The 27,314-nt window shown below is 41.4% G+C and overlaps 4 protein-coding genes across 4 annotated transcripts; all 4 read left to right on the top strand.

The window, feature by feature from the left end:
• The first annotated feature begins 1,495 nt into the window (after nucleotides 1-1,495).
• LOC136434126 (zinc finger protein 678-like) lies at nucleotides 1,496-2,116 on the top strand. The gene has a single exon (XM_066426891.1). It carries the CDS (start codon nucleotides 1,496-1,498, stop codon nucleotides 2,114-2,116), a length of 621 nt encoding a protein of 206 aa, XP_066282988.1.
• A 6,834-nt stretch (nucleotides 2,117-8,950) lies between these two features.
• LOC136434127 (uncharacterized) lies at nucleotides 8,951-11,571 on the top strand. The gene is made up of 2 exons (XM_066426892.1): nucleotides 8,951-9,285; nucleotides 10,929-11,571. The coding sequence occupies exon 2, from the start codon at nucleotides 11,032-11,034 to the stop codon at nucleotides 11,569-11,571; it is 540 nt and encodes a 179-aa protein (XP_066282989.1). The 5' UTR covers nucleotides 8,951-9,285; nucleotides 10,929-11,031.
• A 239-nt stretch (nucleotides 11,572-11,810) lies between these two features.
• Nucleotides 11,811-14,317, top strand: LOC136432306 (uncharacterized). The gene is made up of 3 exons (XM_066423499.1): nucleotides 11,811-11,997; nucleotides 12,978-13,142; nucleotides 13,527-14,317. Exons 2-3 carry the CDS (start codon nucleotides 13,050-13,052, stop codon nucleotides 13,920-13,922), a joined length of 489 nt encoding a protein of 162 aa, XP_066279596.1. The 5' UTR covers nucleotides 11,811-11,997; nucleotides 12,978-13,049; the 3' UTR covers nucleotides 13,923-14,317.
• A 6,267-nt stretch (nucleotides 14,318-20,584) lies between these two features.
• Nucleotides 20,585-25,194, top strand: LOC136434128 (zinc finger protein 271-like). Its single transcript, XM_066426893.1, has 2 exons — nucleotides 20,585-20,605; nucleotides 21,988-25,194. Exons 1-2 carry the CDS (start codon nucleotides 20,585-20,587, stop codon nucleotides 23,566-23,568), a joined length of 1,602 nt encoding a protein of 533 aa, XP_066282990.1. The 3' UTR covers nucleotides 23,569-25,194.
• Nucleotides 25,195-27,314: the final 2,120 nt, after the last annotated feature.

Here is a 27,314-nt window from a genome sequence, read left to right on the forward strand (position 1 = left end):
AATCAAATCAAATCAAATTCCAAAATTGTGTTGCAACAAGCCTGAAAGTTGTAGGGACGCCGTTTACCGGTCAAGTCAGTATGTACGTCTGTGGCTGTTAAAAAAAAAGACAATAACTTTAACTAAAATTTAAGGAGTAAATAATAAGAATGTTTGTTTGAAATGTTGCCGTTTTCCGCACTAAAACGGATCGAAGGAAAAACAAGAGTCCGTTGGACACAATTCTCCGTGAAGTATGATTTATAGTGTGTACATTGTGGCTAAGGGCTGTTCCATATGCGCGTCAATATATAGGGATGCAGTTACGATATAACATGACGATAAAAGAAGTTACGGTATGCCAAGTTACACACCAATGCGACAAAGGGAGCGTGAGTTCTAGCTGCGAACACGAAACAAAAGCATACTCCCGGCGTCATCCTCCTTCCCGGAGTATTCGGAGGGGAAGTTAGAGGATAACGTAAACAAATATGGTGGCCTGTGAGGGGTTTACAAAGGTTCTTTTGATAAGAAAGTTGAGGTTATAAGTATATTGAAAGACAAGTGAAAACTCTAGATTGTTTAGGTACATCCCAATTTGCAGAGTCAAGGCTGTGTATACGTAGTTAATCACTGTAAAAAAAGTGGTCCATACTGACTTGCAAATATAGATAGATCTGCTTGGATATTATATGTAATTATAAATAATATACTAGTATTCCAAGTCCCCCTATCTTCGCGCCATTCAAACATTTGGTGTTCACCATGGCATGCCAGGATCGTTTTCATGATAACTTGGAATGTGCAAAATGCTGTCACCAGTCTTAATGAAATTATGTCTTAATATGAGTAAAATTACAGGCACCATCAATGATTTCTTTATTTTCCAGCAGAAAAACAGGCTTGCCTGAGTGTATGTTGCCTGTATAAATAGAATAAAATAGAATAAGATAAAATGAAATGAAATAAAATAAAGTAAAACGAAATGAAATGAATTGAAAAAATAGAATGGTGACTTTCTCAAGGGCACAATATCGGGGCATATCAGTGGTTTCGAATTCGGGACCTCTTGGTTTTGGGCGAAACCCTACTGATTTCACCAAATGATGCCACACATCAGACACATCGGTCGTAGTTGGCCTGGCCTTGGGACTGGCTGAGGGGAATAGGGGGTTGGGACGTCATACCTAAGGTCTTTAGCAGCCCACAAAAGAGCATTAGAAATACATCAAATTCGCACTCTCCCAGCTTCTAAATAATACATCACAGCAGGATCTATGAAACAAAGGGACAAGTATGAGTAACGGACCAATCTACGATCACTTGCTTTAATAATTTGTCGTCTTGTCTCTACAGAAGTTGCTCCGACTCTAGGAGAATGGCATCAGCTAGCAGCCTGCAGAATTTGAAGGACGTCAGCAGAGAGCAAAAAAAGGATTGTAACATAGAAGAGAAACCCTACAGGTGTAAAGAATGCTGCAGGCAGTTCAGTAAGACAAGTAATCTGAAAAGACACATGCTGACTCATACAGGGGAGAAACCCTACATGTGTGAGCAGTGCAGCAGGCAGTTCAGTGAGCTGGGTAATCTGAAGAAACACATTCAGACTCACACAGGGGAGAAACCCTACATGTGTGAGCAGTGCAGCAGGCAGTTCAGTAAGCTGTGTAATCTGAAAACACACATAAGAACTCACACAGAGGAGAAACCCTACAAGTGTGAGGAGTGCAGCAGGCAGTTCAGTGAGCTGAGTAATCTGAAGAGACACATACGGACTCACACAGGGGAGAAACCCTACAAGTGTGAGGAGTGCAGCAGGCAGTTTAATCTGTCGGGTGATCTGAAGATACACATACGGACTCACACAGGGGAGAAACCCTACAGGTGTGAGGAGTGCAGCAGGGAGTTCAGTAAACTGTGTAATATGAAGACACACATAAGAACTCACACAGGGGAAAAACCCTACAGATGTGAGGAGTGCAGCAGGCAGTTCAGTAGGCTGGATGATTTGAGGAGACACATTCGGACTCACACAGGGGAGAAACCCTACAGGTGTGAGGAGTGCAACAGGCTGTACATTAAGCTGAGTGATCTGAAGAAACACATGCAGTCTCACGGGAGAGACCTACAGGTGTGAGGAGTGCAGCAGGCTATTCTGTGAGCCAGGTGATATAACTCGGGTGCAGGGCTTACAGGCATTGACACGTTGACAGCGAAGTCAATTTGGTCCATGTTGTTGAGGCATCATCTTTTTCCGTTTTACATTGTTTTGATTTCACTTGAATAACTCAATTGCCTGTTGCACTATAGAATTTAGTGTCAAAGATGTAAGTTTTGTTTGAAATGTTCGAGTTCGGGTTCAACCTACCTTGTAACTTCAATGATGGTAAATCGTTTTTATAGCAAAGTTCAACGTAACATTTTTTTGGTCATTAACAAATGATGAAAAGCAGCAAGTTAATGTCTACAATTGGAAGGGGTCCTCCTTCACGAGCGAACTTACAATCAGCGAGAGGTGATGATGCATGTATAGTATCTTTTTCCTCCTTAGAGTAGCAATTCTAGCTACGTTATGTAACATTATATCATTTAGGCTTATAGCTATAGTTTAGATGTTTTATAGTTTGGTAACTACAATGTAGTGACAGCGGCAAACCGCCTTTCCTGTGGGTAAATGTATTGTTCTGTTTAACTTATGTTCTACATTTGTTTATGTTAGTTATTCATGTTGAAAACAAGGATGTTATGCAATCTTTTCATTAAGTATGCAAATAAAGTCATTGACTTGAATTCCATTTTGAATATCCTTTCTTACCAAGTTACACGAGTATTGCTCTGAAGTGATATTGAGCAGGATTGAAATATTCATCATTATCAATTATGCAAATCAAGTTCGAAAATGACCAATTTACATACTATTGCATCGGGCTTACTCAAAGGTACCTACAGGTCAAAAATAAGAATTCATTCATCCCTTGTTGACTTATCCCGACTCAAAATCTACAATCAGAACACCCCTTCAGTTTCAAGCAAAGAAAATATGGAAAAGAAAAATCAAATTTGTCGTCTGCTGCAGAGGATGTCATTCATACATTTTACTTGTCGTGGCCTAAGATGAAGTCAAACCGTAGCAGTAACATAGCAAGTTGATAAAGGTTAAATAAAACTTTGTATGAGAACACTGAACCATGGTACTAAAGCGCCGGGTAGTGATTTGTGACGGTACTACAGCCTACAAACTTTGGAACGTTTTACGGTTGCAGTACTGTCACGGATCGCCAGTCGGCGCTTTGGTACCATGATTAACTCAACAGTTGACACCAAATAAAAGCAATGTTTTAAACCATTAAAAATCCTTTCTTGGTGGGATTTATGTGTGAGATCTAGGGGTGGGTGTTGTAAGAAACACTAAAGAGATAGTGTAAGGATCGTTAGTCTGCTGTTTCGAGCCTGAAGGACCAATCAAAGGGTGGTTTATTTGCAGAGAAGATTGCGTCCCATTTTTTTTGCACCTGATTTTCCGCAATGGTCGAGTCAAATCTTGGAACGTTATCTTAGAACCTAAATTATAGGTATCAACCAATCAGGTATCGGGAATTTTTTTCTAATTTTTAAAAATGTTTTAGCATGGTATCAGATATCATGTGATAACGTTGTAACATGTACCTCTGAATGCCACTCTTGTGATGTTTTTTTTTATTTTCAATGTTACAAACTATTAAGCAAAGTGAATACATGTCATATCAGATATAACACTTGGCTTTTCTGGTTATTTGTTTCACTTTATCTTAATTAGTGATACCAGGGCCAGAGCACGTAAATTTTATAGATGGATGACATCTGCTTCCATATTGCTTTTTAATTCTATTTAAAAATTTTCATTATTATTTAACATCATATGGAAAAGAATAATTAAATTTGTCGTCTGCTGCAGAGGATGTCATTTATAGATTTTAGTTGTCGTGGCCTAAGATGAAGTTAAACTTAACAGTAACATAGCAAGTTGATAAAGGTTAAATAAAGCTTTGTATGAGAACACTGACCCGCGTTTAGCCATGGAACTGAAGCGACGACTTGTGATTCGTGACGGAACTACAGCCTAGGAACTGTGGAACGTTTTAAGGTTGCAGTAATGTCACGGATCGCCAGACGGCGCTACAGTACCATGATTAAACGCTTGCTTATGAATAAAGGCGACAGTGTCATTAGATCTTCGATGATGCAAATTTCTATTTTCGTGTGTTTAGAAAAAAAACCCTGTAACGATACATAGATGGACCTATGATATCACTTTGTATTGTAAGTTCGCCCAACAACGACGTATTTGAATGAACAATGTCATATTTTGATTGTTCAATATGTCAAAGTTCTCCCAACGACAACATGGTAACCTGACATACTCTTCTGTGAGAGATCTTTTTATGTACCTACACGGCGTCAGAAACATGTAAGTCTAAGTCGCTTGCCCGAATTCATGTAACAAGTACACTGACTATCACTGATAAGCCGAGTAGCCACGCCCATTACTAGTACCCCACCAGTTGACCCACTTTGACATGTATACCAGTATGTATTTTTTCCTCCCAAAGGAACTACTTGCTGAACACAAAATAAAACCTTTTGACCTTTCTACGCAGCGCGGCAAACATTACTAAGACATCTAGAACTTGTTCAGTGAATATATTCTCACCTGTGAGGCACAAATCGGACGTCAATGTTAGAGATATATATCTCACTTCTGAATCGCGGTCACGGAATTACTCGGGCATAGATGAAATGAGGAATAACCTGTCTTTACACTTCATTGAGCTTTTTATTAGTCAAACTATATGTCAAACTTTCACCTCTGACTTGGGAGTGGCGTTGAATAAACATCACAACGTGCTAACATGAGTGAAGCAGACAGTGTAATATGACTTTCGATGAGACAATTTCCATCTGCTAGTGTTACTGGGGGCGGGGGGGGCGTCATAAGCTGTAGTTCTAGGTTAAATTTGGTGTTGTATTAACCACCCCTAAACTAACCAAATTCTAGCGCCATGGAGGCACAACGAAAGGTCACTCACAGAAATAGTGTACGATGTCGTTGAGAGAGTTAGATACAGTACAGGCAATATCAAATAGTGACGGTACATTAATTATCCATGGGTAGGCCGAATACTCTCTCTTCGCAGCCAGGGGCTGAATTGCGAGGAGCGCACAATTGGCTGGGCTGAATCACAAGGGTCTGGACTCTAGAGCGACTGCCATTCGGCGCGCAGGTGACCTCAATACGACATGTGCCCCATGTGCGGCAATAGGACCCCTACTCTTTTCGATAAGTGTGTTGGGTTCTTTAACGTGCTCGAAGTGTGGATCGCCTCAAACACGGGGCCATAATTTAACGTCCTATCCGAGGGACGTCCCTAACCGAAGCTAGGTGTTCATTTGCACCTGAGTGAAGTGAGGAAAGTCGTGTAAATTGCCTTTCCCAAGGGCACAACATCGGGGCATATTGGTGGTTTCGAACTCGGTTGTGGGCGAGACACCCTACCGAATGCGTCACACGATGCCATTAATAATCCTATGCATTAATCTGTAATTTCCAAAACGTATATGCAGGTAAAACACGGTTTGGGGAAAATCAAAAGACACAGGAATTCCAGATAATAAAAAAAGAACAAGAAGTCCCGAAATGAGGTCGTTGACCTCGCCAAGTACCACCCCCCCCACATTCCGGACTAGGGTGTCGGTCGGTGTCGTGCGGCAGTACCTGAAACAGCTGCTAGGGGGCAGCAATTCGCCGGGTTTCTGCGGGAGCTCAGTAATTTCAAAATCCATCACTAGAGTTAAGCATTTGCGCTTCAGTGGCAAATACAGACATGTCTGCTCATAAGTGTCAGTATTCTGAGGGAGACAGCAATGGCTACATGTGTGGTTTATACATACAGCAAACCTGATGAACTATCATCTTCATGACACCATATCGATGCAATGACAATCAATGAGATACATCCCCGGCAATAATCAAAATATCTAAAATGGAAAACTATATGTCGTAACTTCTATATTAACATTTATCGGACTTTGCTAACCAGGGATCCATTCCATCTAAAGAATTACTTGTTCTCATAGTTCCTTGGAATATTTGCTCGTAATTCGCTATTTTTCGGCCGAGCGGCGTGGATTTCCTCACCGCTATGACCCGTGGCCTTTACCTTTAGGTATTGAAAGAAAATAGAACGTGGAACGTCCTGATCCAACAATGCTCCGTTCCAGAACAACCTTTTTTTGAATTTTCGAACCTGGTAACGGTTTTTTGAAACATGTAAACAGTGTTGAAAACACTCTCGTATAGAACGCACGTGCTTGTGTTCGGCTCTCGGGTTTCGAGACGTTTTTACGCCCAAACATCGGAAAGTTTCAGCTTTTTGGTGTCAGAAATGCGTGTAGAGGGACAACAGACGGTGTACAGTGCCCAGTGGGCGGAAGATACCGCCATGTCGGCAAAAGGTCTGACCAAACAGAGCCACTCTTTTCACGGAGAAGAGCGAGAGCAAGATGAAGAAAAGACAGGTGAGAATCTTCCCCACGTTGTATCAGATCATACCTTTCACATAAAACTACTTGATCGTGATATGTCAATGTTTTGTGATATGTATCTAATATACGGCAATGGCTTTGATTCTAATAGTTTTCTGTGTCACACCCAACACAAGGACTGCAGTCGCCAACAGTCACTGTTGTTTTTTACGTACATTTTCAATCTTCAAAACACTAGTTGTTTCTATAACGTTATGTGTCTTGGGATTTTTGAAACCACCCATAGAGGTTAGATTTGTACGTTGCCATTATTGTGATTATGGAAATTGCTGTTATTCAAGTTGTCGTTATCGCACCAAGAACGGTAAAATGTAGATCCTGAGTCACCCCGCCAGTGATGTGTAAATTCAACCCGGTCAATCATTTCTAACTATGGCCCGATTTACACACAAGTTTTCGGAATCAACTAGGGGCTGTGTATGAGGAGCTTTGGGTTGCTCAAGTAGAGTTTTACTGCTAGAAAACAAACGCTACTTGAATGGCCTAAGGTTTTCCTTGTACAGTCCAAAATCGTGTGTATGAGTAAACCCAGTCTATAGTTTACATCCTCATCACTGTTTGTTCATGTTTCTATAGAGACAGCTCATAGATTCTCATTAATGTTTATGGAAGTCGTGTCATTTTAGGAACGCTAACGTGTGATGTTTCCCTGCTAGGATCGGATCGCTGCCTGTCACAAGCTAAAGAACACGCCGGGACTTTTCTAACTCCGGAACCCGCTTACAAGAAGGTAACTCAACTAGCGTAGTGACAATCTAGACTGTACAGAATAGTAAATTAGAGATGTTTTCCGGCCCCAGTTCTGAAACATTGCCTTTTTTTGAGGGCAGATTTTTCTGTTCATAGACGTGAGCTATTCTCCAAGCAGAGGCTTCGATCGAGAGAGGTAGTTTTGTCCGGGATAGCTAACGTTCAAAAATCCCGGACAAAACTACCCCTCTCGATCGAAGCCTCTGCTTGGAGAAGAGCCGTGAGCTTGGTAACAGATTCCCACCCCCTTAGAATTCCCCGGGGTGCGCTAACTACCTTGGCGGGTGGACAAGACTTACAGTACCGCTGAGATCCCGGGAGGGTCCCGGTGGGGTGGTTACCAGGTTGAGTTCCAACGCAAACCAACAAAAAATTTACTCTGTAAATACGTCTTAATATTAGAACGTCTTCATATTGACGTATGTGATCTTAACACTGCGGGCGACATTAAGACATTATATGAGTACCCGGTTTGATAGTTATTGTAACAATTATAATACTTGGAGTACCCGGTTTGATAGTTATTGTAACAACTATTGTGACTGAATGCTGTGAACGGTTAATGTATGAGAATTTGATGTTCAGTTTAGGACCATAGAAAGGTGTGTACCTTTATGTGGATAACTGAGCAGTGCCATGGAAATGTTTCCTTCTCTTTTTGTGGATGGTTTTTAAGCACCAGGGATATATAAATATATTATGAATTGAATTGCGTACTTTGGTTGTACACGAACCAGCTGGCAAACTACTCTTTTGGACCCCAGGAGCCAAAAGGAGAAGAGGCCGTCCATACTCCACATTTAAGAGCATTATAGAATTAGAAACTGGTCTAAGGCCACAGCAAGTAAATTTTATGGATGACATCCTCCGCAGACTACAAATTTATGAGATAGGGCGAAAAAAACAAGCCGGGCCAAAAAAATAAGATTCCTATATTGTCAAATTTTTAGATCATAATTCAGAATTGAGGCGACGAAATATGATATCATGACCAACAGATTTTTTTAGTCCACATTCATTCATATATAATATAAAACCTCCTTGATTCAGCGGTAAACATGTCCTTGTAGATGTGTATACATCTCAATAGACTAACTACAACAACTGCAGAAAAGAGCTTGTTGTGCCATCATCTGAAGCAACTACACTGGCTTCTCATAAGCGATGAAACACCTTGTGTATACAGCTCAATTAGCTAGAATCCCCACCCCCATTATTTATATAACGTTAATGTCCTTGCTAGAACAAATGCAGAAAACAGCTTGTTATTATATCATCATGGGCAGGATTCATACGCAAGGAAACACCTTAGACTGTCAACGTTTACGACATATTTGCCAATATTTGGCATGGCAATGAAATTTCTTGTTTTTTATTTCGAAATCAGGCGAAAATTAATGAGCGCGCTGATGTCATCCATAAAAATTACTTGCTTTGGCCTTAGTGGAAAAGACCTGACAGAAATGATGTGTAACCGAGAATACTGGAAGCAGAACTTTGTATATGTACATCACAGCCAATGTACATCTCATTAACTAGCTATAGAGTATAACTATGTACGTGTATGAATCTACATGTACTTTGCTCGATATTTTCAGTTCTTCTATTACAACAGTCCCCGTGTCTCCCCCACAGAACGCTGTAACGATGCCTACACTAAACACAAACCACACTGGGCGAAGAAGAGACCCGTCACGTCGGCTGTTTTGCGACGCTGACTCCGAAGGTTCCTCGGATGACGAGCGGTGTCCCATCCGGAGCAGACAGCGTCACAAGAAGCAGCATAAGGCGTCGTCGCGAAGAACGTCTTCGCCTTCTCCGACTGCTCCTCACGGTGTGTTAAAAAAGCGCCGCCTGGCGTCGTCTCCACATCCTACAGGCATTACGGGAGTCAGCGTCCTTCATGTGAATCATACAGGGACATCTATGGACGAACCCGCAACCAACGGGAAGTCTAGTACAGCTGTAGCTCAGGTAATTATTCGTCCTGTCAAAGTAACCGACACAGAGTACCGTCAAACGCCACACGTTAAGTCTTTAAAGGCACACCGAACCATCCAGGCTTCCGGTCTACAGGCTTGGAAAGCTACTGGTTTTCAACAGGTGATTAAAACTTACACCAACCAGATGTCGCGTCATTACCTTCGCCGAGAAGTTTATGCATAGGGTAGCGTTTGTGTGTATGTATTAGTCCATGGGCCAGGTCCCTCAAAACAGCCATTTGGTACCATGCATAATCATAAAGTAGAGGAATTAACCTTTTCAAAAAAGTAAGTCACCCTTTGTCCCTCTGTTTGGTACCAAAAAGCTGCTTGGCCCATGGATTATATGTATGTATGTATGTATGTATGTATGTATGTATGTATGTATGTTTGTATGTATGTGTATAAAAAAATGACCAACATAACTCGATAATAAGGCTTGGATGGATTGTCTTGATATTTGATAGGTGGGTAGGTCTTGATGAGACCTGGAAATGATTAGATTTTGGGTCCCCTAACGGCTTGTTACGGCACTACAGCGAAATTTCCTTTTTTTTTATATCTCGTGTTCTGGACATACCATGGTCCTGATTTTTGAGTGGTAGATAGCTTTATGGACTGAGTAAGTGCTATAGGTTTGAACCCTCTAGCAGGTTTTGCTTCAGACTTTGAAAGGGAATAACTCAAGAAGGGCTTGATGGATGGTCATAATTTTTTGTAAGTAGATAGCTTGAGTGATGATGTACATGATTAGATACTCATTATGCAAATCAGATTCTAATTTGCATAATTTTAGAAACCCACTGTGTTCCATGATATGACTACACAAATATGTGACATTTGTAACTGAGGAAGAGAGGAATGTTGATTGAGAGAAAATATGAAATTGTAGGTCTTATTTGCATAATTAATGAGAAACTACTATAATTCAATACAGGTAAATGATGACAATTTCATACTTGTGGCATTTGTAAGTTATGTGAATGTGAACATCGTTGAATCAAATTATGCTAATAAGGACCTCATTTGCATAATTGGTGATAAATGTTAGCATAACCTTCATTGTTAAGCTCATACTTTGGACAACTTCTGGTATTTGGGTGAAGACGATTAGCTGGTAATGGTATGATATATAATTGATGAGAAACACTCCTAATACGTCAGTCATAAAGGTTAAAATCATTTGGCGAAGGTATGAGGTCGTGGAACTCTAGTTGTATATTATAAGCTGTAAATAGAAAGAATAGTTTTTTTTGACACAGCGTAAAGGTTGATAGCAACACCGAAAATTGATCTAGCTAGATTACACAAAAATGCGTGTTTGTGTTGGATTCCTTTATGATTATCTCTCGTTTGTAATAACTTTATTTTCACAAAAATTACTACACCTACTGATGTTACTGTACCAGTACATACAAAGTTCATTTTCCACTGCCTTCAAATCAGAAAAAAAAGATGTCAAACCCAATTGCAACCATCGTCAACCATAGTGAACATAAAACTTTCACAGTAGACTAGATAACTATTTCGATTTCCATGTATCTCCAATTACCTGTTTGTCTGCAATTAGCCTTTGGGCACGAACTTACAATAAATTTATTGTTATAAAATTTTCTTTTGTATTTCTTCCGACAGGAACGCCGAGCCGTACCAACGTCGGCCCCATCAGCTGTTCAACCTACACACCATGTTGTCCAGACGGACTGTCTAGCTGGGAGGGTACGCCCTACAGCTGATCATGGCGGCAGAGCTGTGCAGGTACGCCCTGGTCATGACGGCATCTGGAGCGGCCGTGGTGAAGGCTTCTGGCACAAGCCGGCATATCGGATCAACTCCGCTCTATTCCCCGGTAGCTCTGACGCTCGTCCTGTGCGGGTACGCCCTGGACATGACGCCGGTCCTGTGCGGGTACACCCTGGACATGACGCCGGTCCTGTGCGGGTACGCCCTGGACATGACGCCGGTCCTGTGCGGGTACACCCTGGACATGACGACGGTCCTGTGCGGGTACACCCTGGACATGACGACGGTCCTGTGCGGGTACACCCTGGACATGACGCCGGTCCTGTGCGGGTACGCCCTGGACATGACGCCGGTCCTGTGCGGGTACGCCCTGGTCATGACGCCGGTCCTGTGCGGGTATGCCCTGATCATGACGCCGGTCCTGTGCGGGTACCCCCAGGCCATGACGGCATCTGGAGCGGTCGTGATGAAGGCTTCTGGCACCAGCCGGCATATCGGATCAACTCCGCTCTATTCCCAGGTAGTCAACAGGTGAGACAACAGTAGTTTTTATTCTTCATTTCTTAGCGTGTACTGTGGCCAACTAATTTCGTCGTCTGTGGAAACTATTTCTTTGACTTCTTGAATCCAACAAGAAAGTTTGCAAAGGCGACAAGATGTCATACTGGGCCATCGTATGATTTTGCTGAAGAATTCGAACTTGCTCTATACTCGTATACTTTTTTGAACTTTTTTTTAAAACAATTCATTATAGCAGGGAGGTATTTAACCTCCTTGATTATTGTAGGTCCCGAATGTTCAGTCGCGCCTCCCAGCGGCGAAGACGAGTCCAGCACCATCCCATGATGCATCAAATAGTGTCCGAGCGAACAGCCAGGGTGATTATCGTCGCCATGGTAACGGCTACAGACACCCGTCAACATTTCGACCGGACCAGCTTCCATCCTGTGACGTCAAACAGGTAAGAACTGGTTTAAAATCAAACCCAACATCTTTTATCCAAACATTCATTTCATGCAACGGTGCCTAGTTGTTTAGGATGTCCTAGTAGTAGTAGTAGTAGAAGTAGTAGTAGTAGTAGTAATGGTTTATTACATTTCGCTCACTTGCATGACAAATTCGCCAAAGTCAGGCCAAATGCGAGAGCGCGACAAAAATCAAGATGGGGTTAAAAAAAAAGACGATTAACGTTGCGACAAGTCTTAAATTCCCGTTTTCAAGAAGTGCACAAAGTTACATTAATGTGCACGTGTAGGCTACTATCACCAAGTTCGCAATTGTACCCAAATCTACAACACAATTGTCGCTTCTACAACTAGCCAACTGGTTTCGCTTCTCTAATTTATTCATGACTACCTCACTGTATGCTAGTGTTACTTTTACAAGACTGCCATTGAACAGGACTACGATGCAGGAACAGTGTCAAAAATATCGTATGTCACTATCTTAAATAGATGCAATTCTAAAGCATATATGTTTGAAATAATGATATATAGTTTTTAAAACAATTCATATTTTATAGCATTATCTTTTTGAATACAATCAATGTCTAAAAATAAAACATATATTGTTAACGAAAACATTGCTGAAAGCATATTGTTCGCTAAAATGTGTTCCCCAAACCCCTATCATTTCTGAAAACATATGTTGTTCTGATAACCAAATGTTTTCAGAACCCCCATTGATCTAGAATACGTCTTGTATTTCAAAAGATATTGATATGAAATGTGAATTGTTTTAAAAAGTGTATAACTATTATCCTCTCAAACAAATGTTTTAAAATCTTATCTATCCAGAAATATATGTATTATTCTCTCAAACATATACGTTTTAGAATTACATCTATTTAAGATATATACAATATATTTTGACACTGTTCCTGCTTCGTATAGCCTTATGGAAATTTGTAAGCCCTTAAACATTCTTAAATATTCACGACAGACGATCCAGATTTGTGGTCAGCCAGACAGGACCGAACCATGTTCCGCAACGCATGACGGGAAACATCCCGATATGCGTTGTCATGGAGATGCTGTCGGGGACAAACGGCTGACGTCACGACTCTCAACTCTGACGTCACGTCCTACACCTCTGGAGGTTTTACAGGTCAGATTCCTACACATGGCTTACGTCGTGCACTTTTTGGCCACACCTCAGGGGTGAATCTTATTGTATGAAATAATGTAGTTTTTTTCACCGCTACTTTTATAGTCCCCAGGTCTGTGAAAAATGTAATAATTTTTAGGTGTTTAATATAATTTAATATTATATGATATAATATCATATCGTACGATCTTATGGGTAAATAAATTGCTCTATTATGTGGCTTTACCTGTTTGCCACAGGCCATGAAAGAGGCAGTGTTTTTTTCAACGAAATACGATGTTGTTTATTTATAATTAGAAAAGTAACTTGTAAGGGAACTTGATGAAGTGAATGAAGCGAACTTAATATCGAACATATCATGAACATCTAGATCTTTCTTTACAGAAAATTCGAACCTCAAAGATGGTCGTAACCAAAGCTAGTACCGTCACCAGCACTGAGACCTCCGAACGGCAACACTCTGTTTGGTCCAGCGACTCCGAGTCCGAGTCATCAGACGACGAGTCGTGTTGGTGTCTGGAGTGCTTCAAATGCCGCATCATGGGGACGGACGTTCCTCACGAGGACAAGTTTGCAGTGACACAACCGGGCGGGGATCACAAGAAGACGCAGTCATCGCCCGAACATGGACGAGACAGTGTCGGTAGTTCCGCCAGTCCAACGTTCTTCAATGACAACGTCGGCTCGCGCCATGGCGACAAGAGAACTGATAGTTCAAAGCGTAAGCGTCGTAGCTCAGACTCAGGTGCAGACAGATGCAAAGGCATCAAACTGTCATGACAGACTAGTGAGATGACGTCATACGACATGGTTTGCCCAGCAGCAGCGATATGACGTCATACCCCAGCTGTCTGTCAAGCAGCAGTGAGATGATGTCACACCCCAGCTGTCTGTCAAACTGTAGTGAGATAACGTCACACGCCAGCTGTCTGTCAAGCAGCGCTGAGATGACGTCAAGACTTATATTATGAGCAAAAGATTGTCTGTGGCCTTATATGGGGTCCACTTATTTTCAAAAAAGAATATTGTATATATATATATACAGTTTTGTGCTGGACACAGTTATTCATTTCTATATACAAAAAATATATTTATACATTAAGATATTGGACATTCCCTGAGGAATATGGATAATAGAATCACTTGAAGGAGTGAGTACCGTATTAATGAAATTTTGAAAAGCCATGAAGACTGTTCTGGTATGTGTCTGATATGATGCTGAAATTGAATTAAATTATTGCAGTCATCACATCTGTTTGTGTTTTGTGACCAGTTGTTAATTTGTAATTAAGGGTTAATGACCCGCCTCTTCCTCGGTGTATATGGTGTCATAGCGCCTGGCCATGTGCTATAACCACCGAATAAAACCACCTCGTTCGCTTCTCTCACTCGGTGGTTTTATTCGGTGGTTATAGCACATGACCAGGCGTTATGACACCATATACACCGAGGAAGAGGCGGGTCATTAACGTTATTATCATATAGCTTATCCAAACTGACGCATATAAGAGTAGACAATTTCTGTTTGACTCATAGATCCCTTATACTATTAAGAATGCATTTCAGAATTCACATTTGTCCTTTTTTAACAGAAGATGATGAAGAATATGTACAACTGTTGCCTGACTTATTTATTTCAACCACACAGGATAGGAGGGTCGGTTTCAGGTCAGTCAGAAAATGTTATCATTGAAGAATCTCCCTGCAACATGACCTCAGGTAACCTGAATTAAAACACAGGTTCTTTGGCCAGCAGGAAATGGAACGCGCGGAACGTTAGATAGAACGTGGTTTCTTTGGCCAACGGCAAATGGAACACGTGGAACATTTTTGGGAATTTCAAATTTGTTTTCCCTTTTCATGTATTCTAACGAAATTTTTAGGAATTCTAAGACAATAAAGATTTTTTAAAACAAGGTTAAGAAAAATATTCATCAAATAGATACCCCCTCTACAAAATGCAACGGTTGTGTTCTGACATGACGTAATAAGTGGTGTGTTATGGCGTGATAACAGACCACTTATTGTGGGCAATGGAGGCTTCTGATTGGTCGAAGCCATCTACCTATATGGTAATTATCACCTAACTGATACGCAATAAAAATAACTATTATTTGATTCTGTTTTTCTAAGAAAAAGGCCGGTGAACAAGAGCATGCATGGTTTTGAAATAAGTGGATTTGGTCGAAAAGAACGAAGGTTTTATGGTTGATCCATGAAAGACTCAACAGCAAAGACCTGATAACCAAAATTTGTCGCCACAAGATTTATTCAAAGCCAACAATTTATACTTCATAGTTAGCTACTTCTTTCATGTATATCAGATTAAGTATGGGAAACGGATGTCATGTTACATAACTACTTTCGCTCGGCTTTGATGAAACACGAAGCAACTAGCTATCTGCTACTCAAAAATCAAGACCATAGCATGTCTAGGTCAAAAGATACAAAAATGTTCTGCGGCAGTACCAAGGTCACATAAAAGGGGGCCCAAAATCAACCTTGACTTTCGTCTTCTCCACACCTGCCCACGTATCCAGTATCATCGTAATCCACTCAGAGGTTCTTGATTTATGCTGACTACAATAGTCCGGACCCCCCCCCCCCCCCATACACACAGAGACACACAGACACACAGACACATACACGCACGCGCGTACACACACACACACGCACAAAAAACTGTATCTCTATTTGTCATGGTGACAACTATACAATGTTTGCCCATGGGTAAGGCGTCCATATCTGCCTTCCCCGAAGGCAGAATGTTATGTTTTTGGTCGGAATGGGCTGACTGTGGGTGGTATAACTCTTGATGCCAAGGACGGATGTTTATGATTTTTGGTAGGTAAGTTACTGTTGTAAACACAAAAGTCAAGCATGAAAATGGGCCTTCTGACGGGTTCAATCAGCTCTGCAGTAGACCTTTTGTATTTGTTAGTTTGTTTGTCGGCGGTATGACTACAGAGGATGCAGATGATGTCATCTTTAAATTTTACTTGCCGTGGCCCAAGATGAAGTCAAACCTTAACAGTAACATAGCAGTTTGATAAAGGTTAAATAAAGCTTTGTTTAAGGACAGTGTTTAACCTCGGTATTGAAGCGCCGACTAGTGATACGTGACGGTACTACAACCTAGGAACTGTCGAAAGATTTACGGTTGCAGTATCGTCAAGGATCGCCAGTCGGCACTTCAGTACCATGATTAAGCGCTTGAGGGGGACTCAACAGTTGACGTCAAAACAAGGTTTTTAACCATCACTCTGACCAATCGATCGCTTTGAAACTCAGATTCTAATCAGCCATTACCCGACAAACTGCTTCCTCATTTGCTTTGCTTGACTAATTCTGGCAAAACAAACTCGCCAGTAAGATGCTGGAAGGTGTCAGCTTTTAAAATTTGTTTTTAGATTGACAATTTTGGCACTTTGGAAGTGATAGAAAGTGACCGCGACTCAACGTTTAAAGAAAAGTAGTAGAAACTGTCTTTCTTTAAACATCAAATCGCGGTCACTAACGTTGTACCTCCGAATGTCACTCTTGTGATGTTGTTTATTTTCAATGTTACAAACTATTTAAGAAAGTGAATAGATGTCTTTTCAGATTGTACACTTGGCTTCTCTGGTTATATGTTTCAGTTCATCTTAAGTAGTGATACCAGGGCCAGAAGACGTAAAATTTATATATGGATGACATCTGCTCCCATATTGCTTTTTGTTTTCATTACTTTTAACCTCATATGGAAAAGAACAATTAAATCTGTCGTCTGCAGAGGATTCCATCTATAAATTTTACTTGCCTAAGACAATTTCACACCTTTACAGTAACATAGCAATTTGATAAAGGTTAAATAAAGTTTTGTAGGAGAACACCGACCCTTAAGAGTTTAAGTTCCATGGTACTGAAGCGCCGACTAGTGATTCGTGACAGTACTACAGGCTAGGAACTGTCGAAAGTTTTATGGTTGCAGTACCGTCACGGATCGTCAGCCGGCACTTCAGTACCATGATGATTAAACGCTTGAGGGGGACTCAAGAGTTGACGCCAAACTGAAAACAAGGTTTTAAACCATTGAACATCCTTTCTTGGTGGGATTTTTGTGTGATCTGTGCAGTTTTGGGATGGGTGTTGTAGGAAACACACTATAGAGATAGTGGAAGGATCGCCTGTCTGCTGTTTGGAGCCTGAAAGACCAGTCCAAAGGGTGATTTATTGATAAGATTGCGACCCAGTTTTTGCACCTGATTTTCCGCAATGGTCGAGTAAATTTTAGATCATTGATTTAGAACCTCAATTATAGCTCTCGGCCAATCAGGTAGCGGGACTTTTTTTTCTAGGTTTTAAAAAAATGTTTTAGCATGATATCAGATACATCATATCAATAGTCAATAGTCAATAGTCATCTGTAGGACACATTGACTGATTTTACTGCTTGTGGCTTTAGGAGTTATTTTGACATTAGCTAACATTGCACTTCAGAATGTCACTCTTGTGTTGTACTTTATTTTCAATGTTACAAACAATTCAACAAAGTGAATAAAATGTTTTATCAGATTGTACACTTGGTTATTTGTTTCACTTCATTTTAATTAGTGATACCAGGGCCACAGCACGTAAATCTTTTTTATGGATTATATCTGCCCCCATATTGACATTTGCTATGTCCATCAAAATTTTACTGAACCATTTAATCATCACTTTCAACTTACAATAGTGCAATATCAAACCTGTATGCCTCATATAACATCGACATACTCATATTTTTTTCATGACCAGTTGTAATATATATCAACGCACTAGACGCAAATACTAGTCCTGGACCACTAAATGAATTTTAAAGTCTTAGATAAAGTCACTGTCCATAATTAGCCTTGATTATTTGGCGAAGGAAATGTGTTCGTGGTACTCTAGTTGCCTTCACCGTAGGCAGAAGGGTATATTTTTGGTAGTGATTTGTGGAGGAATGGTGTTGGCGATAGAACTCTTGATGCAATGGACGGATGTTGGTGACTTTTGGTAGGTAACTTTCTGTTGGGGAGACGAAAGTCAAGATTGCGCAAGTTGTATGCAAATTATGATATGAGACATATGACACCGGTTTGTTCTATGCAGTCGCTGGTCTCGCGATTCCGTCGCGACTTCAAAGTACTTTGTCCTTTTTCCCGCCCTGTGTTAGGATCATAGCGAACCTAGACTCATTTGACAAACCACATCCCACCATTTCATCCCCACTATCATGCAATAGTCGCGATGACATCCTCTGGCAAGCTGACAACGTGTTATATAATCAAATCATCGTGGCATATTAATTAGCATAATGATAAATAGTTAGGTCATTCTTCACTTAAACTACCTTCATGCCAAGTATTATGACAATTAGCCAACCCTATATTGAGTTATTCCCTTCCAAAATTGGGCGCCTGCAATTTCAGCTGCGAAGGGGTAAGGGGGGGGGGGGTCAGAAGGCTTGAAGGTCCACTTTCACAGGCTTGAAGGTCCACTTTTTAACGTTAATATTCTTTTTCAAGGCGGACCTATTTGTATCACCAGCAAGGCCACAGAGGCTAAAATCCTAGAAAAAACTTTTCACTTTGTCTCTGATTTTTCCTCTGAAATGCTCTCAAAAACACAGGAAATACATATCATGCAAAATGTTTTTTTAAATTTCCCGTGGGGGGGGGGGGGCATACCCCCGGACCCCCCTAGGAAGATCCCGCCTGAGGCGCTCGTCTCTCGACTACGGCGCTCACTGGTCCCTCAAACATTAAAAAGCGCCCCCCTCCCATCAAAATCCTGGCTACGGGCATGGGCTCATACCTTCCTGCTTCTTATAGCTTAACGAGTCAAAGGGCATCTATGAAGGTTAGACATCCAGGTAATAAGATACACCTATAAAGCAGTTACTCAAGCGACTGAGTAGCATCCACTACTTTTCGTCAGTGACTGTGAGCACGATTGACAAACAGCAGGTTTTTACCATGAACTCATAATGAATTGATATGCAAACAAGGAGAAGACAATTTGTAGATAGTCCAATAGGAAAACAAATTAGACAAGTCAAGACAAGATTGAAGTAAAGAGTTACAATATAATAGCTCACAGTCACTGACGAAAAGTAGTGGATGCTACTTGAAACGTCTGACCGTTTCCAAAATCATATCCAGTTGCTTGAGTGACTGCTTTTTGGGGAAGTCAAAGGGCTATGAGTAGATGTGAGTGGATCAAATATACATTGTATCTGTCAGTCCGGATATGCATACTATCTACTACCGAAGTAATCTAGTTTTCCCGCCAAAGCCAAGCACCACGACCGTATCACTCAGGACAAGAAAGCGTACACTTCCGACAATCGCTTTGATGCCGACATTTTCCTACTTAATCTCGTCAGTAATAAACAAGCTTTCATCTTAGATTATTACATCAGATGGAATCGATAAAATGAAAATTCTGATCGATTCAAACACACGCCTTTGGGGCCCAATCAATTTTTAAATCAAATTACACACACACTTGGATTACGGAGTGATACACGACACCATAAAGAAAAGAGACCTCGTGAGACGGCGCGGAGGCAGAGGCGATTTTAGGTGCTTCTTTGTTATCTTCGTAAATGTAACTGTTGTTACAACGTTTGTGCAGTTTTACGAGCTCAACTTGCGACTGTGTACCAGTGACCGACCAGGTAAGAAGACGTAGCATCTATGTAGTACGGAAAATTGTGAAATTTGAAGAAAAATTCGGTCGGAAAGTCTATTTTGATATTCGACCAAGGAAGTCGAATTTGACGTGGCGTAAATGCATGCTAGCAATTGGAATTTCTCGAGTGGCTAGCTGGGCTACCTTTATTCTAGAAAAGTTTTGTCCCGTAGTCGCTTGACAAGTCGTGAAACAAGTATAAAATCGGCTTCTGTCTAGTTCTACCAGGGAGGTTTTGGTTGTACGAAGTTAGAAGGTGCGTGTTGAAAGAAAAAAGGAGGGGGGGGGGGCATTTTGGGCTTACTGAATTTTGCTGTTGTTGTGAATTCAAGGAATATAAACAAGCCCAAGTCTATCCCTTAACATGCCTTTTTGTATAATTCTCTGTGGTCTATAAACGGTATAAGCGCTTTCGTAGATTCGAGTAAGCCTGTGTAGTGTCAAATGTGAAGGCCCCTGACAGTTCTCGTCTCGATTTGCATAACAATACCCAGACAGACTTTGTTTGCGTCTCAGGGGCCTTCACCTTTGACACTGCACATGCGTAGTCAAATTTATGAAAACGCTTATATAATCATGACATGTAAGAAGGACACAGGCCAGGTTGTACGTCCAGTATGCATAAAGTTAAAAAATTCGCCAAGAACTTGCCGCCATGATTTTTTTAATTTTTTTAATTTTTTTTAATTTTTTCGATCTCGACCTTTAAAGTGATTTTATTTAGGTTTTTAGGCTATCTAAAGACCATGTTGGCCTCCTGCGCCCTGGTATTTCAACCGAATGACCTGAAATTTGCTGTAGATTTGCCTTAAACTTTAAAGGACTACATTCCCATTTTTGCCATACATCTCTTCAAAACGATTTATTTTTGGCTTTCAATACCACCTACAGTGTTGGAAGTGACAGCCAATGAGAGTGCTGCATTTGAAAATGCGACCGCCTGATTGGCCAATTGAGTCAATGTATTTAACTTGCATTCCTGGTGCAGGTGTGCTTGTATACCAAATGTGGTATACGGGAATGCATAGGACATGTGCGTACATGGCTTTGTTTACTCTTTTTTAGCGTGCGTAGTCCAGTGGTTAGCGATCTTGCCTCTGGAACTAGAAGCCCCGGGTTCGATCCCGGCTGTGTCGCTCACCCGACATGCACGCTACCATTTAAGATCGCAGTCCTTAGGACGGGACGTTAAGCCGTGGTCCACTGTTCATTATACGTTGATGAAGGTTAGACATCCAGGTAATAAGATACGCCAAAAATAATTACTCAAGCAACTGGATAAGATTTTGAGCACTGTTCATTATGCTTGTCGAAAAGAGCTAGGGGAATTTCCCCGGTACAATGAACCTGTAAATACTGTACATAGCGTCTGTCTTCTCTGTCACGACCAGTGAAAGAGTAGCTCATCTGTTCATTGAGTTCATTTGAGCTAAACTGGTTCGAGATCACCTTCCTTTCAATTTTAACAAAGATACACGTCTCTAGTTCCTATATATTAAACCAACATGATGTGAATTTTGGCATGTGTCTACTTTGGTCATGTACACAGGCCCTCATTCAAATGTTTGGCATACTGCCCTTCAAAACGATTTTTGACATAAACAATTTTTCCGTTATTTTCAACCCAAAATGTATACTCTTGAGTCATCCATTCAAACATAGGAGTGTTTTAGAATGATCCATTATGATATTGGGACAGTCCATTTTTTGCATGGGGAAGAGTATGGCTAAACATGCTGTATTTGCTCGCAAATGTTGCCGTTCTAGTTTTTCTATTGTCTCTAGTGCCCATGTTACTCTCCATGCTGAGGAGTGGGCCCGGCTGGTTTTTGACGCGTTTTTAGGCGTTTTTGTCTGGCTTTCTACTTTGTCAGTTTTTTTTTGTTATGTCACCAACCCACACATGTGGAGTTTTTATGACACAAACCCACACTCTGCTTGGAGAGAAGTCCTTGTGGCCTGGCAGCAGAAAGAGATGGATCCTGGCTAGGGACGGTTCACTAACTAGTGCGGATCTGTTTGGACTGTCAGGGGGTGGTTTAAAACACAACTTGTTTCATTTGTTCCTTACAGATCGGTTTGAGCTGTCATTGTCATGGCAACATATAGCAACTGTTGTGCTGAAGCTGAAGAGGGACCTGAATGAGAGGCCGTCCCTAAACTGTCCCCTACAAAATCGTATCCGTGTGAGGAGTGCAGCAAGCTGTTTACTCGTCTGGATTCTTTGCGAAAACACAAGCGCGCTCATACGGGAGAAAGACCGTACAACTGTGAAGAGTGCAACAAGAAGTTTAGCAAGCTGGGTGGCCTAAAGCGTCACCTGCGAACGCACACAGGTGAGAAACCCTTCAAGTGTGAGGAGTGCAGCAAGCAGTTCTGTGAGCTGGGTAGTCTTAAGAGTCATATGCGGACTCACACTGGAGAGAAACCATACAGGTGTGAGGAGTGCGGCAGGCAGTTCAGTGAGTTGAGTAGTCTGAAGAATCACAGGCGGACTCACACAGGTGAGAAGCCCTACAAGTGTGAGGAATGCAGTAAGCAGTTCAGTGAGCTGGGTAGTGTGAAGAAACACATGCGGACTCACTCAGGGGAGAAACCCTACCGGTGTGAGCAATGCAGTTGGCAGTTCAGAGAGCTGGGGAGTCTGCAGAAACACTTGGGGACTCACACAGGAGAGAAGCCATACAGGTGTGAGGAGTGCGGCAGGCAGTTCAGTCAGCTGGGGCATTTAAAGAGACACATGCGGACTCACACAGGTGAGAAGCCCTACAAGTGTGAGGAGTGCAGCAAGCAATTCAGTCGGCTAGGTCATCTGCAGAAACACTTGGGGACTCACACTGGAGAGAAACCATACAGGTGTGAGGAGTGCGGCAGGCAGTTCAGTCAGCTGTGTAATTTGCAGACTCACTTGCGGACTCACACAGGTGAGAAGCCCTACAAGTGTGAGAAGTGCAGCAAGAAGTTCAGTCAGCTAGGTCATCTGCAGACTCACATGCGGACTCACACAGGTGAGAAGCCCTATAAGTGTGAGGAGTGCAGCAAGCAATTCACTGAGCCGGGTTGTCTGAAGAAGCACATGCGGACTCACTCAGGGGAGAAACCCTACCGGTGTGAGGAGTGCAGCAAGCAGTTCAGTGATCTGGGTAGTCTTAAGACTCACATGCGGACTCGCACAGGTGAGAAGCCCTACAAGTGTGAGGAGTGCAGCAGGAAGTTTAGTAGGCTGGGTAATCTGATGTCTCACGTGCGAACGCACACAGGGGAGAAACCCTATAAGTGTGAGGAGTGCAGCAAACACTTCAGTGATTTGAGTAGTCTGAAGAAACACTTGCGGACTCACACAGGTGAGAAGCCATACAAGTGTGAGGAGTGCAGCAAGCAGTTCAGTCAGCTAGGTCATCTGCAGACTCACATGCGGACTCACACAGGTGAGAAGCCCCACATGTGTGAGGAGTGCAGCAAGCAGTTCAGTGAGCTGGGCAGTCTGAAGAAACACATGCGGACTCACACAGGTGAGAAGCTCTACAAGTGCGAGGAGTGCAGCAAGCAGTTTAGTCGTCTGGGTAGTCTAAAGAAACACACGCGGACTCACACAGGTGTGAAAACCTACAAGTGTGAGAAGTGCAGAAAGCAGTTCAGTCAGCTGGGTAGTCTGAAGACTCACATGCATACTCACAGGAGAGAAAACCCTTCAGGTGTGAAGAGTGTAGCCAGCAGTTCGGTCATCTGAGTAGTATGATGAGACACCAGCGAATTTACACAGCTGACAACAGCTAGATGTGCCACGAATGTAACAGTCAGTTATTAGAAGGGTCACCAGGAGAAACTGGTCAACTGTCAACTTTGGAAAGGTATTGATTGGAGAAAAAGATGAGAAGGAGAATCTTGTCCATAGTCATCTGTGGTAAGATAGTGAAAGAGGAAAAAAATCATGACAGTCAAGTACGAAATGTTCACCAGAGAAATCTGAAGGCAAACATTGTAACTTTCGTGATTTGATATACATGTATAGGAAAGTGGAGGATTTATTCCACAGCTTACAAACAATATAGTGGCTAAGACTTCGTGACGTAAGTACATGCATTTCGCACTTTAAAGGGACACGACAGAGAACTATGGTAAATATATAAGGCCAGTAATGTATATGGTACGTAACAGTAAAACTTAGCAGTTTTTTTCCCTTGCAGTGTGAAGAAGTCATTTTGAAAAGGTACTGAAAGTGATGTGTAGGTTACTACGCAATATTATCGATATTTGTGCGATACTACTACGTATTGCAGATTTGTAGGCCATTCTATCAGCTTGGTGTTTAGACATTCATGTTGACTTGAAAAATAGAGCATCGTGTATCTCGGTGCAAGTTTGCATTAGTTGTAGATAACGTTTATGGTTTATTTATGATCTGTTTTTGTTCAAATTTAGTTCCAGTATTATGATATGCAATCATTGCCAAATGAATGTTCTATACTTTTCAACACTTTAGGTCCCGGATAGTTTGCTTGGAAACATATACGTTAATATCTGCGAGTTGAGTTGGACATCATATTGATAAGCTGAACTATTTCCTAGTCTTACACGGCAACTCCTATATATGTTTTATTATTTTTCTTAGTCGGTGTCGGGATGTATGCAAATCAAGTTCAGAAAAAATCTAGTTTTTTGGGAAGAAGTGACAGCAATAGTTGTATTGAATGAAGTATATAAAGGGGAGATGCAAAGCGTATGGAGGTTATTAGACGTTGTACATTTTTGCAGCGATGTTAGAGCTTATTATAGAGCCTTTTTAAGCTTGATTCGATGCTTCATACCAAAAGCGAATAAGCAAAAAGCATTGTTTTGTTTAACTTAAGTTCTAAATTTTTCTCCTGAATTCTTCCTGCTTTATTCTTTTTCTTTAGTATTTTGGTTTACCGCTTTAGTTTTAGTTAACCGTAATTGAAATGTATGCAAATCAAGTTTAGAAAAAAGTTAAGTCTGTTCTTGGTAAGCAGTGAGAGTCATATTGGTATTGAATGAAGTATATAAAGGGTAGGTGCAAAGCGTATGAAGGTCAATAGACATGATACATCTTTGCAGTGATGTTTGAATTAGAGCTTATTATAGAGCCTTCTTGAGTTGATGTTTCATACCAAAAGCGAATTAGAAAAAGGCATTGTTTTGTTGAACTTATGTTCTAAAATTTTTTTTCTGAATTCTTCCTCTGGTTTATAATTTTTCGCTAGTTTTGGTTGACCGTAATTGGGATGTATGCAAATCAAGTTCAGAAAAAAATTGTTCTTGGTAAGAAGTGACAGCAATAGTGGTATTGAATGAAGTATATAAAGGGTAGATGCAAAGTGCATGAAGGTTGACCGAGATACATTAATTATGCAAATCAAGTAATTGACTTGTATCCCATTTTGAATATCCTTTCTTACCAAGTTACACGAGTATTGCTCTGAAGTGATATTGAGCAGGATTGAAATATTCATCATTATTGATTATGCAAATCAAGTCCTAAAATGACCAATGTGCATACCATTGCATTGGGTTTACTCAAAGGTACCTACAGGTCAAAAATAAGAATTCATTAATCCCTTGTTGACTTATCCCGACTCAAAATCTACAATCAGAACACCCCTGCAGTTTCAAGCAAAGAAAATATGGAAAAGAGAAATTAAAATTGTCGTCATGGCCTAAGATGAAGTCAAACCTTAACAGTAAGATAGCAAGTTGATAAAGGTTGAATAAAGCTTTGTATGAGAACACTGAACCATGGTACTGAAGCGCATGCTAGTGATTCGGGACGGTACTACAGCCTAGAAACTGGAACGTTTTAAGATTGCAGTACTGATACGGATCGCCAGTCGGCACTTCAGTACCATGATTAAACGCTTTAGTGGGACTCAAGGTTTTAAACCATTGAAAATCCTTTCTTGGTAGGATCTTTTTGTGAAATCTGAACAATCTAGAGGTGGGTGTTGTAGGAACCACTATAGAGATAGTGGAAGGATCGCTAGTCTGCTGTTTCGAGCCTGAAGGACCAATCCAAAGGGTGGTTTATTTGCAGAGAAGATTGCGCCCCATTTTTTGGCACCCGATTTTCCGCAATGGTCGAGTCAAATCTTAGAACATTATCTTAGAACCTATATCATAGGTGTCAACAAATCAGGTATCGGACTCTCGAACAGTTTCATCAACGCTCACTACGTCGTATTCTGAGCATCTCTTGGACAGACTACCGTACCAGCACTAGTGTGCTAGCTGAAGCTGGCTCCTGTAGTATAGAGGCACTCATTATGCGTAGCCAACTACGATGGACTGGTCACTGTGTCCGGATGCCAGAAAATAGGCTCCCCAAACAGACCCTGTTTGGACAACTGGATCAAGGGACACGGCCTAGGCGTGGACAGAGAAAGAGATATAAAGACACCCTTAAACACTACTTAAAGAAGGGTCACATTGACCCCACAAACTTTGAAGCTCTCTGCAACGATCGCAGCACCTGGCGTCAGTTGAGCTACAACAGCGTCACAACTTTTGAAGCTGAGAGGATAGCAGCCGCTGAGGCCAAGAGGAGGGCTAGAAAAGCCCGGCTGCAACAGAACTGATGAACTGAAATGACACTATGTAGATTCGCCCTACTCCCTCGAGTGGCTGTCAACACGGCCAAGAAACTTTGGAACGTTTTAAGATTGCAGTAATGTCACGGATCGCCAGTCGGCACTTCAGTACCATGATTAAACGCTTGAGAGGGACTCAATGTTTTAAACCATTGAACTTGAATTCTTTCTTGGTGGGATTTTGTGTGAAATCTGGGCAATCTAGGGGTGGGTGTTGTAGGAAACACTATAGAGATAGTGTAAGGATCGCTAGTCTGCTGTTTCGAGACTGAAGGACCAATCCAAAGGGTTGTTATCTCCATGAAAAAAGGCTTTTTCATGGAGATACTGTTTTGCTTGCGTTTGGTGTTTGTGTGTATGTATGTGTCACCGGATGCTTAAAGTCACCATAACTGTAGAACCTGTACATGGATTGTAATGATTTTTGGTATGTAGGTGGGTGTTAGGAGGAGGAAGGTCAAGGTCGATTTTGGGCCCCCTGGCATGTGTGACTGGAACTGCAATGGGGTATTTGTTAAAATCTTCAATGTAGAAGAACTAAAGAGTGGATCGACAGATCATCATGTTCTTTGGTACACAGGTAGGTTGGACCAAGTTGTACACACTTAAGTGCAAACTATGCAAATAAGACCGAATTTGCATAAGTAAGGAGGTAAATCGTTTGCATGGGTGTCGTCGGATGCTTAAAGTCAGCATAACTGTAGAACGTGTGGATGGATTGTAATGATATTTGGTATGTGGGTATGCGCTGGGAGGAGAATGGTCAAGGTCGATTTTGGGCCCCCTGGTTTGCGTTCCTGGAACTACAATGGCCTATTTGTAAAAATGTTCTAAAGGGGTATAACTGAAGAGAGGAACAACAGATTTTCATGTT

This window comes from Branchiostoma lanceolatum, chromosome 4, assembly GCF_035083965.1.
Source record: "Branchiostoma lanceolatum isolate klBraLanc5 chromosome 4, klBraLanc5.hap2, whole genome shotgun sequence".
Taxonomy (NCBI): Eukaryota; Metazoa; Chordata; class Leptocardii; order Amphioxiformes; family Branchiostomatidae; genus Branchiostoma; species Branchiostoma lanceolatum.

Coding starts and splice junctions, on each gene's coding strand:
- LOC136432306 (XM_066423499.1), top strand. CDS start 13,050: ATGCGTTGTCATGGAGATGCTGTCGGGGACAAACGGCTGACGTCACGA. Junction 13,143..13,526: donor CACCTCTGGAGGTTTTACAG/GTCAGATTCCTA, acceptor CTTTCTTTACAG/AAAATTCGAACCTCAAAGAT.
- LOC136434128 (XM_066426893.1), top strand. CDS start 20,585: ATGTTGGCCTCCTGCGCCCTG. Junction 20,606..21,987: donor TGTTGGCCTCCTGCGCCCTG/GTATTTCAACCG, acceptor CCTGAATGAGAG/GCCGTCCCTAAACTGTCCCC.
- LOC136434126 (XM_066426891.1), top strand. CDS start 1,496: ATGCTGACTCATACAGGGGAGAAACCCTACATGTGTGAGCAGTGCAGC.
- LOC136434127 (XM_066426892.1), top strand. CDS start 11,032: ATGGCGGCAGAGCTGTGCAGGTACGCCCTGGTCATGACGGCATCTGGA.